We start from the raw sequence: 16,144 nt of genomic DNA on the forward strand, positions 1-16,144 counted from the left end.
CATGGCTTTATTTCTCTAACTTTGCAGCCTTCATCTGAATTTAAATCAGTTAAATTCAGCAATACTTTTCCATGAATTCAGAAAAAGGAGAGCCTCAAATCCAGAATCAAACTTTAATTAATGTTTATTCAATTTACAGATTGTAAAGATGTGTCAGTAAATTTATGCACAGCAGTGAAGTGAAGAGATCACAGGGCACATTTCATTTAAAGGAATGCTTTATTGATATCCAAACATTTACAATAAACCAAAATGTTTTTAATTAATTCACCATAAGCTTCCAAATCTGATCCCTTTAACGATCTACATGAGAGAGGCCCCGGACCCGAATAAAGCTGAAAGTTCTCAGTGAGCATGCTCGTGGTGTGCTGCACGTCCCAAAACTAAGAAGTCACTCACTCCATCCATCATCTACTCTCCAAAACAAACTGCTCATGTGCAGCTTTCAAGGAGGAAAATCCATTTAGTTTCAAAATCGCATTTTTCTCACACTGACGAGCTCCTTTCCCCTGTGCATAAGAAAAATGTGATTCTTTTATTAAGTAAATGACTTCAGGAGTATTTCTTGTAGTGTGCAGAAGTTTGTTTAATCTTGGCAAAGCGCAGAGACACTTGAGGAGATCCAGAGACACAAAGAAAGAGTCTGTAACAGATATTTCAGGATTGGCAACTGATGACATTTTACAAAGAAGAAACTACCTCAGAAAAGCAAAGGAAAGAAAATCAGGAAGCAGCTAACAAATCATCTTCATCGTCTACCATAATGATCAACACAAAGAATAAGGACGCACGCAGGAGGCAGGACAGCCGCGGGCAGCAGAAACACCTACAGCGGAGACCCACAAGACTGATGACAGGTCTCCCTCTCAGGTGTACTCACACGTGGCGGCACGCCTCAATGACCACTTCCTGTCACAGAGCAGTCGGACGCCACAGGAGCAGGATGTCTTATTAACGAGCTCGTCAGCACTTCCTGTAGCGGGCAGGAGTGATGTTGGCAAAGCACACAAAGATTGGCACGGTACTTCATGGCGTTTTACAAATAATGAAAAAAAACCTGAAAAGTCAGTTGTTCGCGCCCCGTGTGAGTACACCACAAACACCCGGGCGTCCCGTCCTTCACCAAACCCAGAGTAGAAGAAGAAGAAAAACCAAAGGGCGAGGGGTGGGCGAGGGGTGGGCGTGTCCCGCGGCTGGATCAGAGAGCGGGCGAAGCTTTTAACGCGAGTAAGGCCGACTGAGAAGCAGTGACATTCAGCAGGTAGCGTTCGCGGCGAAGCGTCGTTGAAGCGTCGGCTGCGCTCCGACGGCGACGCCAGTTTCACTAACAGGAAGCTGCGTTTTCAGCGACACGCCTGTGAACCAGAGACAGTTTGGTTACCTGTGTTGGTACGCGCCGATAGAAGTTACGTAAAAACGTCTGCAAAGCTGTAAAAGAGTTCAGAGAATACAAAATGGCTGAAGGGCTTTTTTACACAGCGGGGGTTTCAGGTGGGATGTGCGTGTACGTGGAGAAGGTCGAGGAGGGCGGGGGTTCCCGGGTCCTGACCCCGCCCATCCTCGCAGGTATATAGCGCTAACCTGTACACCTGCCTGCGTTTACACAGAGCGCGGCGGGGGGCGCTGTGCAGCGTGTGCTCACAGTGTGAATGCAGAGAAAGAAGAGAGCACGCTCACCCACAGAGGCCCATATAGTCCTCCTCCACCTGCAGAAGCCCCGCCTCCAAAGCTACACCTGCAGGAGGTTTGCGTGTTTGTTTTTTGGATGAGTATGAACAGTTTGGGGGGGGGGGGTCAAGTTTCAGAAGGTGACATCTTTTAGCGCCTGGTGTTTAGCCGGGTGGCCTCTGAAACATTGATGGGTTTGAAACAGAGGCGGGGCTCGGGGGCGGGGCTGTGCACTCTGCCACCAGCTACAGAGCGAGCTGCTGAGGTGGAGGTGGAGGTGTGGCTCTGCGACGAGGTGGTAACAGTACAGTCTAAGGTCGTGATGAAGGTGGCGGCGAGGAGGTGGTGGAGGAGGGAGCGAGTGTTCAGAAAGATGGGTTCTCCTGAGTGGGGGTGGTGTCGGTGGGGGAGCTGACGGCGTCTCCATTTCCTCTCTGACCGACGACCTTATACTGAAGAGAGAGAGGAAGAGGAAACAGCTGAGGGTCAGTGATGCGGTTAGCGCGTCCCTTCATCAGCTTCCTGTTTACTCTGTTTAAAGCCTCGTCTTCATTTTAAAACCTTCCTTCAGACACAAACCTGAAACTAAAGAAAAGCTGACTTCCTGTCCCACACTCACGGAGCACCGTGAGCAAAAACATGCAAAGAAGAAGAAACTAATCGACACTGGACACAGAACATGCTGCCACCTTGTGGTGAAACTCTGCATTAACCTTTGACCTTTGCTCGTCCTGCAGATATCTGAACTCAATGTTCAACTTTGATCCTTTTCCAAACACTAAACTTTGCTGCAGACCTCTGCTCACCTTCAGGTTCCCCATTTTATCCTCAAAGGACTTGAAGGTTGGAGAGTTTCTGCGGAGCAGAGACACGAGGTTAGAGTCAGAATAACACCGCCACATCAAATCTAACAAACATCACATTTCTTTAATAACAACGCCAAATCCAAACGTCAGGATGCCGTGTGAATAAAAACTGAATGTGATGATCTGCAAGTCTCATAAATCCAGATTTGATTCACAGAAAACATTTAAAGGAGAAAATGAACCATTTCAATAAAGTTTGACTTTGATGGCGGCAGCACGTGCGTCAAAGTTGGGACGGGTCGACAAAACGCTGAAAACTGAGAAGAGAAACAGCCGGAGGAAGATTTATCAGCTGATCAGGTGTCCTGTGTGTTGTGTCTTTCTGGCTGCTGTTACAACCAAATTTCCCCTTGTGGGACAATTAAAGGATTATTCTATTCTATTCGATTCTATTCTGTCAGCAGCTGGGTCACATGATCGGGCAGAGCTTCACCAACCTACAGCAATCCTCACTGTGAACATGACATCATCAGCATACTCAGAGGAATCTCTGTGCGCGGGGACGATAACCTTCAAACGCCGCTCTGTGATCAATCAGTGCACGGGCTCAGGAACGCTTCCAGAAACCGCCGTATGCGAGCAGCTCGGCGTGCAGTCCACACGTGCAGGTTACAGCTCCATCACACGGAGGAGAACCACGCGTGACCACGATGGAGAAATGGCGCCATCTGCTCTGGACTCCTTTAAGACTGATCTGAGGTCAGACCCGTCATGTTTTATGTTTTATTGTGAATAAAATGTGAGTTTCTGAGATCTGCAGACTCACAGCAGCCCGACGTTTTGGGCCATAGACCTGATAAAATATTCAATCATGAAATAAAAGCAGCTTTAATAAAAACAAACAATGTACACATGTTTGTATCGTTTGTGTTTCACTGCAGACGAGCTGCGACTGGAAAGAACAAACAAAGAAAAACAGCCACCGCAGCAAAGTTTCATTATGTCACCGCAGCGTCAAACTTCAACACAATAACAACTAAAATCAAAAACTTTCATGTTGCCACGGAAACATCAGATCAGCTGACGGCAGAGTCGAATAAATGTATTCGAATAAAAGTAGCCAATAAAAACTCCACCTCATTTCCCCACATCAAACGCCCCCAGGTTTGAACGCCTTCAGTGAGCTGATGTTAGCGAGCACAGACAGGTACAGGTGTGTGTGTTACGTTACCTCATGGCGGGCATACTTATCGAGTGGCGAATGGAATAGTTGCTACTTTGAATGCGTTAAAGAGAAGAGACAGAAAAGCAAGTGTTACAATGCAGGAAGCAGTGACACGCACGCACACACACAGCTGTTAAATCAGCTGTCACAGCCTGCAGAGCAGTCTGACGCTGAAAGAACTGAGTTTTTCAAACATCCTCTGCACAGCTGGAACGCCCAGCGTCGTTTCTTTAACTCGTTTACTTTATTTTCAGCTCATATCATCGAAACGTCTTCCTGTCAGGCTGGCCAATCAGAGCACAGCACTTTAAACTGGCGCTGATACATGAACATACAGAACCATCAAACTGAAATGAAGCTGTCTCCACAGCAACCTGAGGCTAGCATCACTACAAACGTTGAATTCAACTTTATTGACACAACACAAAGTCACAACAGCAGTCCCCTTGAGGCACTTTAAAGGGTCACCTGACTTCTTAGTGGACCAGTGTTGCGTTTACATAATTACAGGTCATGTGACTGACCGTGTGAGGATGACAACATGTGGAGGCTTACCTAAAGGAGTTAGAGAACGGCAGAGCTCTGCGGGTCAGACCAAGGCAGCGGTAAGAAGGAGAGAGAGAGAGCGTGAGGCCACACACACACACACACACACACACACACACACACACACACACACACACACACAGTGAGCTACAGGGATTAAACTGCACAGTGGAGGGGGCCGCGTCCCACTGCTGCTTTACTCACACTCAGCACTGAAGCTGGGTAACGACCCAATCACAGCAGTGAAGCTGCAGGTGGGCAGGACGCGACCGGAGATGAAGTCAGAGCTGCAGGAAGAAACGCGTGGCCGGGTTTAACCTGGTGACGGTCTGAGGCGGGCCTCGTCCTCGCCAACGCGGGGGCTCAGAGAGCGCGTTGGCGAGGACGGGACAGGGTTGATGCTGTGAGCCACGTTAACGGGCCGTCGCCCGAGCAGTGCTCGCACTCTGTCTCTCGGGGAGCTAAACCCACAGCAGGAGAGGCGTGCAGACCCAACACACCACCTGATTTAAACGATCCACAGACTCGTCACCAGGTTGCCTAGCAGGGGACGGTGTAAGGATGGGTCCACACGTCCCCGCTGACATTTGTTCCTGCAGCTGAGCCGGCGCGGTGGCCATGTTGGCTCTGTCGCACTGTACCTCATGTCGCCGATCTTCTTGCTGAGGGCCGTGCTCATTGTACTCAGAGCCGCGGTCGTCTTCTGTCCGGCCTGGGAAAGCGTCTCCTGAGTCTTCTTGTACCTGCAGAGAGGAGGAGCACAGAAACAGAGGCGTTAGTGTTGAGCTGCAGCGCCACAGACACACAAACGCACCAGTGTTAGTGTTCACACAGACCAGCCGCGACACACAGCAAGTTAAACACAGCAGAGCGTCCTCCCTCTGGAACAAACTGGAAACAGGAACAAGAACCCAGGAGTGTTAGCAGGCACCAGTCAGCCGGCAGGAAGAGCTTATTTCAGTCTCGCCTCACAGCACGAGGAAAACATGACAGGGAGACCGATGGCTGGTCACGACCAGCGGCGAGCCGAGCGCGTTACAGCGAACAGAGCCACACTACTGGTTTGATGATGTGAGAGACCTGAGATGCAACAGCGTCCAGCAGAGGCAGCAGTGAGTCCGTGCCTCAGACTCATGTTACAGCCTGACGGTCCGTGGATCCTCCTCCGTAACACAGCTTTAAAGGGCATCGTGCTCGTGCTGCCGGAGCCCTTTTAATGAGGTCATGTGACCAATAAGATGGCTGCTGTGAGGTCACTGTAACAGAGCGCTGAGGAAGGCGGAGCTCCGCTTTAAGGATTTTATGTTGATGTTACTGATCAGCAGGTGTGATGCTCCCGTACGTCGCTGTCCGCCCTTTCATCCAAACACGAAACAACAAGGGCCAACTTTGATCCTGCAGACCGCAGAGCGAGCTCGCAGCGGCTGTGTCCATCTGCGGTCCCGAGACAAGAACCTCAGGTTTATCGGGTCCAGACTGAGGACGCTTCCAGACAGAAAACGTCCAGCAGCTAACAAAGCAGCACACCACCTGTGGAGGCTCTTCGGCCAAACGCATGCAGGAGCTCAGAAACGCAGGGGCTGAAGTTCAAATGGATCAGAGACCGGATCTATAACTCGCCTAACAGCAGTTTACCGACGGCTTCGCCTGACCAGCTGTGAAAACAACAGGAAGTCAGCGGCTTGTTTTCATTCCTGCAGTCGAGCTCCCGTTTACCTCCAAACACCTCTGATCCCAGCACGGACAGGACGACGCGTGCGGCAAGCAGAACACGCCGTGCTCTCGCTGCTTCCACGCACAGCAGGCGTCTGTCAACACTACAGTAACGCAGCAGCACGATTGAAGCACGTGAAAAGTTCAGAGCTGGATTGTTACTTGCAGAAAGTAACTTGGTTACTTTTTGGGGGGGAAAAACATTTTTAGAGTAACAGCACTGACAGCTGCGGCTCGGGAGGACCAGCGGCTCGTTGGTGGTTCGATCCCCGGCTACTCTACTCTGCATCTCAACGTAACCCCCAGACCCAGGCCTCTGTGATCACACACACACACACACACACACACACAGGCGGCCGACAGCTTCAGCTCCACGCCGGCTTCACTCTGAACGTCAGCCAGGAACAACAGGAAAACTGTGTCAGTCTGGAAAAGCAGTCGCAGCATTAGGTCATCAGGCAAAGCAGCATCTGTGACCTTTGACCTCCACCAAGGAGCAGCACAAGATGAAGGAGGATTATGATAAACTGTGAATCATGCAAAGCTACTCTACTACAACCCAAGAAGAAAGACGAGGAGCTGGAAACGAGCACACAGGTCTGAGTTTGTTGCTTTTTGGTTCCAGTTTTCTTTCTCAACCCACCATCACAGCTTCAATAACACTTCCTGTAACCCAGGGGTGGGAACTCCAGGCCTCGAGCTTTATCACCCTGGGTCGGCACACCTGGGTCAAATGATCAGTTCAGTTCCAGGCCTCTGCAGAACTTCACGACATGTTGAGGAGGTCGTTTAGCCATTTAAATCAGCTGACATGTCTGAAAACCTGCAGGACGCCGGCCCTCGAGGCCTGGAGCCCCCCGGAGCCCCGCCCCTGCTGTAACCCTAATATTAATAAAACATTTAACCCTATGATGTCATCTTCTGCTTTTTTTTTTTTAAACTGTTGAACCTCTGCACTGTTGCTTTTTCCAAAACAGACTGGGAGCTGACGATGACGCCGTAAACAAAGAGCTCCAGGTTCCTGCTCGCAGCTCTGCGTGTGCGCCGCTGTGTGGCGCGTCGGAGGGTCGCTCTGGACGAGCTGATAGTTACTCCACCTGAGAATAAATGCCACTGTGTCCGTGTGACACTTACTGTAATCAATGATCCCTGCCAGACGTGCATGGCGGTGGCGCTTCACTTCCTGTCAGCTTTGACTGTTTGAACGCTCTGCATGACGTCTGTTTTAGATTAATAACTGGAGAAAACGTGGTCAGCATCGACAGGGCCTGAATATTTTTGGTTCAAACACTGAAGACGATGAAAAGTGTAACGAGGAGGCTTCAGCTGCGTCCACAGCAGAAAACGTCTCCTCGTCTCGTTAGCAACAGCTCCACCGCCGTGGCACCACAGAAGCAAAAGGAAAACAGAAAACTTCCACAAATCCCAAAGTGAAAGAAACCTTAACTCATCTACAGACAGACAAGAGCACAAAGACGAAGGTCAACTCACGCGTCGGAGTGGGTAATGTCATCCAAAGTGGCCGAGGCAGACAGATATCTGAAGACACAACAGCAGGAAAAATCACACAGAGACACTCACAGCACACGTCAGCTGAAAACGTCCAAAACATGCTAGAAGCTGCCGCTGTGTGCGGCCGGACAGGAACGCCGACTCTCCTGAGCACACGGAGGAGGTTTAAAAACGCCGCCGCCGTGGATTCAGAGCTGCACGTTCATATAACACGTTGATGGAAAAGAATATTCACATGTAATACAGATCTGCAACATAAAAACCTCCAGCTGAAAAGAAGCCGTCACAGATGAACAGCAGTCACACAGTCAGCACATCCGTGTTGGCGGCGGTCCGCTGCGAGGGGCGGGGCGTAAAGCGAGGTTGCAGGTACACGGGTAAACACTCAGACCTCACAGAGCAGGGAGAGGATCAGCGTGGAGTTCACAGGAGTCACACAGCCACGCAGCTGAGGGCGGAGCCAGGAAACAGGAACGCCGCCCTGACCGAGGAACCTACAGGTGTGTGCGCCTGTGTGTGTGTGTGTGTGTGCTGACTGTGTTGCTGTTCGAATAATTGTTGTGAAGTAGCTGTAGGCCTGTCGTGATGACCTTTGACCTAGCCCACCAATCAGAAACGGGCCTGTGCAGGTCCCGGTTTAAACAGCCAATCACAATGAGCCGTATCCTGTGTCCACTAACATTCAAACACCTGCACTGGTGAAGCTGCTATTGTGGTTGCCATGGTGATGAGACTTTTGGCCGCACCGCTCAAACCCGAGACCGGAGCTGTGAGCGTCAGGAAGGAGGCCGTCTCTGCTTCCCTCGTGGTCAGCGTCCACTCAGTCCACAGTCACAGAGAAACGTGCGTGTTGGTGATCACATGATGCCATGGAGTTAAAACTGGACTCAGGGTCATTTTAATCAGCTCACCGAACATTTCACCCATTTATCTGAAGCTCTGCGATAAATATTAACCGCAGGGACAGGCTCCACCCCCCGCCAACCTGATAAGGATCAGAGGACGGATGGATGATGTGATGATATTTAAACTTTGATCTGTGAAACATGACACGGTGAGCTGCAGCATAAGGTCGAATCCAACGCACAGCAGACTCCTGTTGTGCAACAATCCGATTCTGACCTCGCAGACAGCCTGAGTTATTTTTACAGAAACCGGAGCCGCCCCGCGAGGCCAGCCTCCGCCCACAACTGTCCCCTCCCACTGCACGGGCCACATCAACCCAAACGGCTCCGTCTCCACCGCCTCCGGTTTACTTTGAGACGAGACGCTCAGTCAGCTGATCCACAAAACGAGGAAACGGGAAAAAAAGAGAACATCTAAAAATATTCATGCGGCCGTGACGTGTTCATAACTCACAGCGTCTGCGCACGCCTCACCCGCCTGCCCGTCTTCCTGGATATCACGTATCATGTGACTAAGCAAAACACCGTCTCTTCCCCTCCTCCTCTCTCGCATTCCTTTCCTCCCACTCGTTCCTGCAGCAGCGAGTCCGAGCTGTCCGTGTGGTTGCAGACACGTTTCCAGCTGCATTAGAGTAAAATCCACGCTGACTGCACGTCTGCGGCAGACGAACGACCACAAACTAACACCGACAGCGCTCGCCGACGTGCTGGTGTATTTCTGCGAGCAGAACAAACACCAGAAACCTGCCGGTGCAGCAGCGCCGCCCCGTCAGGTCACGCCAACTATCCGAGCGAGCTCGCCAATCCGGTTCATTACAGAGGCGGAACCTGGAAACTTCCAGCAGCCTCAGGCCTCAGCAGCCGGGCGGGAACGCTGCGATTCACAGCGTGTCTTTGCTCTGCTGGCACAGAAACGTGTCCCTCGGACTGACCCAGACTGGAAGTCGTTTCAGGGGTCAGCCGGGATCGCCCGGGGTCAGATGGCGTGCTTGAGGCTCTGAGTGATGCAGCAATTCTGCACATGCTCATTGGGAACGACTCATCCTCTGTGGGGTCTCCAACTCCACGTGTCCGGGAGCGCTGTCACCTTTAACAGGGTTTTTGGACGTTAACGTCAACCGTAAAAACACCCGTGGCGCCAACGCCAAGGTGTGTCTGCGACGGAAGCCGCTGGCCTCGGGAGACACAGGCCTGCAGCTGCATGGTGAATAACCACGGTCCGACAAACGAGTCGCGTTTTACCGTCACTGGGTTTGACTTTGAAACGTTTCAAAGCTCTGTCCTGCCTCGCCTTATAAATCAAGCGCACCCATCTCCATGACGGCACGGCAGCGTTTTCTCCCCACGAGCTCCCAGCGCGTCTACTCCAGCTACAGCCACAAGTCAAACCAACGTGGCTTCCAATCACCAGCAAAGACCTTCATCGGTTCAATAGCTGCCTTTTACTGAATGAAAAAACAAACATGTAATTATCAGCACAATAGTTACACATGGAAGTGTGACCACGCCTCCTTTAGAGGAGGTGCGCTTGATTTCTAACAGCGGGGAACAATGAATGACTGACTGCAGTGAACAGCCTGTAACTCAGACAGCAGAGGGGGGAAGGCTGTTTGAAGAAGCCAAAAATACGGAGGAAGACTGATGCTGAGAGGAAGCAGGAGAGGACACCGTCACATCTGGAGGCAAAGACACCTGATCTCTGAGAGGGGAAGTGAAGAAATACACTGAACCTTTAGCTCCTCCACAGAGAATCTGATAACCAAACACACTCGGGTGAGTGAGGCATGCAGCTCAGGCTGCTGTGGTCAGGACGCCCACACCAAATCCCACCTCAGTGCTACCTCACAGCAGAGCACTCACTCCAGCAGTTGCTCTGTCCGCTGACACCACGGTGCATGATGCTAGCATCACAGACTCACACTCAGTCCTCAGTAACTGGAGCTCAGCCTTCTTCCTGGTCTGTTAGTACAGAAACGTCACAGCAGCCATGTTATCGGTCACATGATGTCATTAAAAATGCTCCGACAGCACAAACACGGTGCAGAGGTCCGGCTCAGGGACCTGAGACCGAGCAGACAGCTGCAGGTGAGCCTGAGCAGCTCCCACACTAGACCGCTGAAATGTTCACGCACACGTTAGAAGCTGGGTGCCAAAGTCAGAGCGTGAGAGCGCAAACAGAGCGAGCAGCGAGCACGGCGTCGACTCACAGATCTGAACGGGTCACCCGCTCGTTCCACTCGCCCAGCGTCTCAGCCGTTCTCACGTAGCTGGAAACACACACAGGACGGCGTCAGCTCAGCCTGAATCACACTTCAGTATAACCCCTCCTGTCATCCTGCAGCTCTGTCTGAAACAAGCTCCGCCCCTTATAGACCCACTTTCTGCTGATTGGCTGCCCCTCACTAACAGAAGGTTAGACAGCAGTGACTTCTCCTTCCTTCAGAAAAGCTTTGCTGCCATTAAAGCGCAGAGCGCCGCTGCGTCTGAGCGCGTCAGAGATGAAACTGTCTCTGCAGCTTCCGTTTCATCTGAACGATGCAACGTGAAACCGGATGGGTCAGTCTGCAGCTCGTTACTACCGGCGCCCGCAGGGACTCGCACACACCCTCTCGCATCCTGTGCCAGAAGCTCGTCTATCAGCAGGTGCTCCCTGCACATCCTCAGGATCACACCTCCTCCTCAGCATCAGGAGGTGGGATCCAAACCAGGTGAAGCTGGACTCTATGTGCAGATGTGGCTGTGCCACAAGCCGAGGCCTTCAACTTGTTCAGTTTCTTCTTTGCAAACCAATCAGGATCCACAGACTCGGGCTGAACCTCCAGCCTCGGTGAAGCGAGCCTCCGACTGCTGAACAGTACTCATGCTTCAACAGCTCGTCTCCTCACCTGTGGGGACCTCCCAGCCTGACAGCCTCGGGGTTCAGTCCACATCGTGGCAAACCAGATACAGCTTTGGTGACGGTGGAAGGAAAAACTCCCTTTTAACAGGAAGAAACCTCTGACAGAACCAGCTGAGGAAGCCAAAGCCATCAAACACATGAATTTAGGCTAATTAAACGCGACGCCATCCAGAACAAATCAATGTTTGCATGAGTCCAACCTTCGGTCCTCTTGTTATTCAGAGCTGAGCTGAAGGCTGTGAGCGATATCTGCTGGGACTGAATGGAGCCTTTATTTAGTCTAAGCTGTGGAGAACATTTGAAACGTAAAGCACCGAGATATACGAAAGCTCTCCGAGGACAGCCTAACCTCCCGGCGCATTCACAGATACGTACGCGTTGGAGGTCTGCACGTCCTGCCAGCTCCTCGTGAGGTTCTGCCTGAGTTCGTTGAGCGGGTTGAGGCCGAGTTTCCTCTTCAGCTCTGCGGCGTGTCTCTCTTTTGCGCACAAAACCTGCCGCAGGGTGTTGATCTCCTCCTCCACCTGAAACACATTCACAGACTTTCTTAAAACAGGAGCTTTAAATCCAACTCCACAGAAAGTCACGTTATTTGATGGAGAGACCGTAAACACCACCATCCTTATTCACCCCCACCCCTCAAACTGTTTTCTGGAGGCTTGGAGAAAGCTGCGTTCACACAGGAAGGAAGAAAACAAACACACACTGGCAACACAAAGGGGGCGGGGCAAATAAAATTGTTCTCAACTGTAGCGACTACCAGTGAGAGCTCAGGATACTGCTGACTGACTGATGAAGTGGTAGTAAGTACATTAGAAGGTTACCTAGGTAACCAGCACCCGGTCCATTAGCGACCGCCGAGTCCGGGCGTCTGATCTCAATATAAAAAAAAAAATTAAAAAAAAAAAAAACAGGCTCAAGTGGCGATCGTGGCTCAAGAGTTGGCAGTTCATCTTGTAATCACAAGGTTGCCGGTTCGAGCCCCGGCTCAGACAGTCGCAGCCGTTGTGTCCTTGGGCAAGACACTTCACCCGTTGCCTGCTGGTGGTGGTCAGAGGGCCCGGTGGCGCCAGTGTCCGGCAGCCTCGCCTCTGTCAGTGCGCCCCAGGGTGGCTGTGGCTACAATGTAGCTGCCATCACCAGTGTGTGAATGTGTGTGTGAATGGGTGGATGACTGGATGTGTAAAGCGCTTTGGGGTCGCTATACAAACACAGGCCATTTACCATTTTTATTTCAGGCTCAAGTAACGGTTTAACCGCAGAGGCCGTGGCGTAAACGCAGCGCTCATGATGTCATGACAGTCACAGGATCAGAGGGTTAAATTAAACAGCTGCTCAGTGAAACCTTTCGCTGTAATCAGTCACCTGACACTTCATTTCAAAACTCCTGAGCTCCAGTTTTGGATCCAAACACTGCAAACTAACACTTAAAGAAGCCCCGCCCCCACCACACAGGTGCTGTCGAGCACCTGGGATCTCAGCAGGTGTGGTGTGTACCTTGGTGAGCTCGGTGCGGAGCTCCTCCGCCTCCTCCTCCGTCAGGCCAGGTGGAGGAGGGTTGGCTGGGTTCCCCATAGCGCCCTCCACGGGCACGTCGGACAGGCTGTCTGTGCGATCCACGCCGAGAGCTTTGTTAGGAGAGTTCAGGTTGATATCTGAGAGGAGGAAGAGGAGGAGGCGGGATTAGAGACACTGAGACAATGCTGAAAGCAACAGAGGCGCGCGCACACACACGCGCACACACACACACACACACACAGGAAAAGGCGAGTGCTGGCGGCAGCTGATATCAAACAGGAAGTGGCAGCAGCTGCTGCGAACACCGCCACACTGAGAAAGAAACTGAGTCATGCTGGAACAGAAGGACTGGTTCTGATGGGCGTAGCAGCCTGTGGACCAGTGCGGTCCAACACGGAGGACCTCTGGCGGTGGACGTGAGTCAGCAGGAAACGCTGGCGACCCCGGTCAGACCGGCAAATGGTAAAAATCAGCAGGATGACCCTGTGACCTCCACCACCTCCACCCGTTTCATTTAAACCAGGATCCACACTTGAGAAAAAAATCTCACTGATGACCGACTGTAGAGACGACACAGACCACCATAATGGTGACCTCGCAGGTGTGTCAGCCAATGAGCAATGGCCTCAACGCAGGTTTACCCGCATTTCCAGCACAGCCAGCTGGGCCCCAATAAATCCTGACTCACGGTCGAAGAGCAGATTATTGTACGATTGTGCGTCCGTCTGAGCCCGCCTTTGTCACAGACTTTACTGGGCGGGGGTGTGTCGATGGACAGATGGCAGTCAAAGCGATTCTTACCCAGCGTCCCCCGGTGCATTAAAGTAACGCTGTCCCTGTGCTGACAGTCATAATGCATTAAATCAGGTTTCACATCGCACAAACACCCTTTAGTGTGTGTGTGTCTGCGCAGCTACACTGACCCGAGTGTGCAGGATTCAGCCTCGGAATTACAGCCCAGCATTTCAAAATAATAGACAACATCTGCAATTATAGAGGCACAAAAACACCACACAATGTTCTCTCGATGCTCGCCGGCATCATTCATGTCGTTACTGAAGGACGTCCTTCCACACTTCCTGGTTACAGCAGCGCTGACACAGCGTTACAGCCGGACCCTCGGCACAGGCCGCATGCAAGCACCTGGGCAGCGCCTTCAAAGGAACATTTAATCACAGTAAAAATGACCTTCTCGTGTTTACGTGAATGCCATAGCAACAACATCACCGTTCATGTGACATACAAAAATGGTCCTGCTAGTGTCACAGGTGGGGGTGGGGCTACAGTATTAATCTATGACTGACAAACCCCCCACTCTAATTTTGAAAGTTGAGTCGCTGCTATAGGGGCGTTCCCAGTTTACATCACTGCAGCGGGAGTAACAAATAAAATCAAAGTTTCTTCCACCTCCACGTTTGCTTACACCACCTGACCCAAAATGGTCAAAACATTAAGAACCCCCAAAGGATTTTACTGACCTAACACAGCAGGGACCAGACATCAGACCCTGGAATATTTCAGGTAACTCTGACAGGGTCAGGTGGGAAGCATCAGGTGACGCTGCCTCAAAGGGTTTCTCGACAGTGTCATCACTGTGGGTCTGTTCCCGCACATCCCTCCATGATCCCCTGAAGAAGAGTCATTTCCTAATCCTTCATGCTTCCGGCTGCGGTCTCACTTCCTCACTGCCCTCACAGAGAAACCGTGTGTGTGTGTGCGCGTTATCAGCTTCATCATCTGATGTGGCAGCGGTCTGACGAGTCTGCAGACGCTGAGCCGTGTCCTGCATGTGAACCACACCTTCCTTACACTTCTGCTGATAACACAACACAACAGCTGCTGCCTCGCCCTGTGAGCCAGCAGCGACCGAGCCTCGTTACTGAAGGCCGACCCAAAGCAGTCAGCAAACCTCTTCCTGCTTCATCGGGTAGTTACTGCGGGGTCACTCCACAGACTCGGACGTCCCTCTTTATCCGCCCTGCTGCGCACAGACGAGAGGCAGCAGTAACCTCTGCTCTGAAAACGTCCATTAGAGCTGCAGAGCAGCGCGGGGAGTTCACAGAGAGAGGGCCTCCAGGAGCCGACCGAGGCGTCATCAGGTCACCTCGGATCCTATTGGCTCAAGCATTGACGCAAGACACGTCTGTCCCGTTTATTCCTCACGTTCTGGGGTTGTCTTACTGAAAACAAGCGTCTTCACCTGAACTGATGTTGAACGTTTAACAAATCTGGGTTTTTTGAGCTCGAGTAAATTTAATCCCACTGACAGAAAGGTGCACGTGCTGGCTTTATTAAAAGCAGATGATCAATAGGAAGTCATTTCCTTTTTGTCCTGAAACCTGAATTCACGCCTCACCTTAAAATAGAGACAAAGCTCCCTTCACAGTCTGACTAAATGCTGCTTTTAAGGCTGACCTATTCTGCACTTTTTCTACTCTTCCAGCTGTATGATGTCATCACGACAAACAAAAGCTCCACCCACCTGCTGTTTAAAACTTCCCTTTGTAAGGCTTATTCTGATTTGTGAATCATGCTAAGCCACCCTGGCAGTGTGAGAGAACACAGCCTGATTCAGCTGTAAACACAGCGTCAACACAACATGAAGCTGTCAGTCTGAAAAGTCAGTGATGACACAGCAGCAACTAGCATGCTAACAGCCAGTTAGCTGTGTCCACCTGACAGGAGGGGTCGGTGACTCACTCAGGTGAGGCTCCAGGTAAATACAGGAGCCTCTGCTGCTGCGTTTGTGGCAGCCAGCCAATCCTACCTGGAGTCTGAGCTGGTTAAACACGTCGGCAGTGTCCGTGTCCGTAAACACGGAGCTCCGTTTTTAATATGATTCAAGTTCCACTCAGCGGCTAACCCACAAACCCGAGCTCAGAGCCCGGGAACCGGGCCTGTGGCCAATGTTCGGTGATCTCCCAGCTTCGTACAATCAAACCGGGCTCACACAGTGGGCTGTCGGCCGTTTATGACCGATTAAAGTGGCTAAAGTATCCGCTGAGAGCCGCTCTGCGCACTCTCACACTCGGCTAGGCTACGCTAGCTCCGTGCTAGGCTAACACTCAGCGTTACCTTGGCTGGCGGGGTCCATGGCGTCGCTCTCTCGCGGATTAAACTCCTCTTTCGAAGATTTAAAGTTTCAAGTGGAGCGCAGCGGACAGCAGAGCGGCACACTGAGCACAAACCGTCCACACTACAGCTTCGCTGACAGAAAGTCGTCGACAAGAACACACGGGGAGCAGCAGTCGTTTATCCCACGGTCCGTGAAATTAACGCCAAACAACAGAGGCACATCCGGCGGGGAATTTCAAAATATTACGTTAGTGCCTGGAGGCGATGACTGGGAAAT

The 16,144-nt window shown here is 51.6% G+C and overlaps 1 protein-coding gene across 11 annotated transcripts; it reads right to left on the reverse strand.

Moving 5' to 3' along the window:
- Nucleotides 1-1,172: 1,172 nt before the first annotated feature.
- On the reverse strand, nt 1,173-16,105 carry tpd52l2b (tpd52 like 2b). 11 transcript variants are annotated; one of them, XM_085444181.1, is made up of 10 exons: nt 15,868-16,105; nt 12,772-12,929; nt 11,650-11,798; nt 10,583-10,642; nt 7,450-7,497; nt 4,887-4,988; nt 4,255-4,281; nt 3,706-3,747; nt 2,475-2,523; nt 1,173-2,120 (listed from the first exon to the last, which is right to left on the reverse strand). In XM_085444181.1, the coding sequence occupies exons 1-10, from the start codon at nt 15,884-15,886 to the stop codon at nt 2,034-2,036; spliced, it is 741 nt and encodes a 246-aa protein (XP_085300307.1). In that variant the 5' UTR covers nt 15,887-16,105; the 3' UTR covers nt 1,173-2,033. The 11 variants fall into 11 exon arrangements, with proteins under 11 accessions (XP_085300307.1, XP_085300306.1, XP_085300309.1 ...); XM_085444180.1 differs by having other exon boundaries at nt 3,706-3,750; XM_085444183.1 differs by lacking the exon at nt 10,583-10,642 and having other exon boundaries at nt 15,868-16,104.
- Nucleotides 16,106-16,144: the final 39 nt, after the last annotated feature.

The sequence above is a fragment of the Copadichromis virginalis genome, linkage group LG20 (genome assembly GCF_057382275.1).
Source record: "Copadichromis virginalis isolate Kocher_CV1m ecotype Utaka linkage group LG20, C_Virginalis_male_GT1.1, whole genome shotgun sequence".
Taxonomy (NCBI): Eukaryota; Metazoa; Chordata; class Actinopteri; order Cichliformes; family Cichlidae; genus Copadichromis; species Copadichromis virginalis.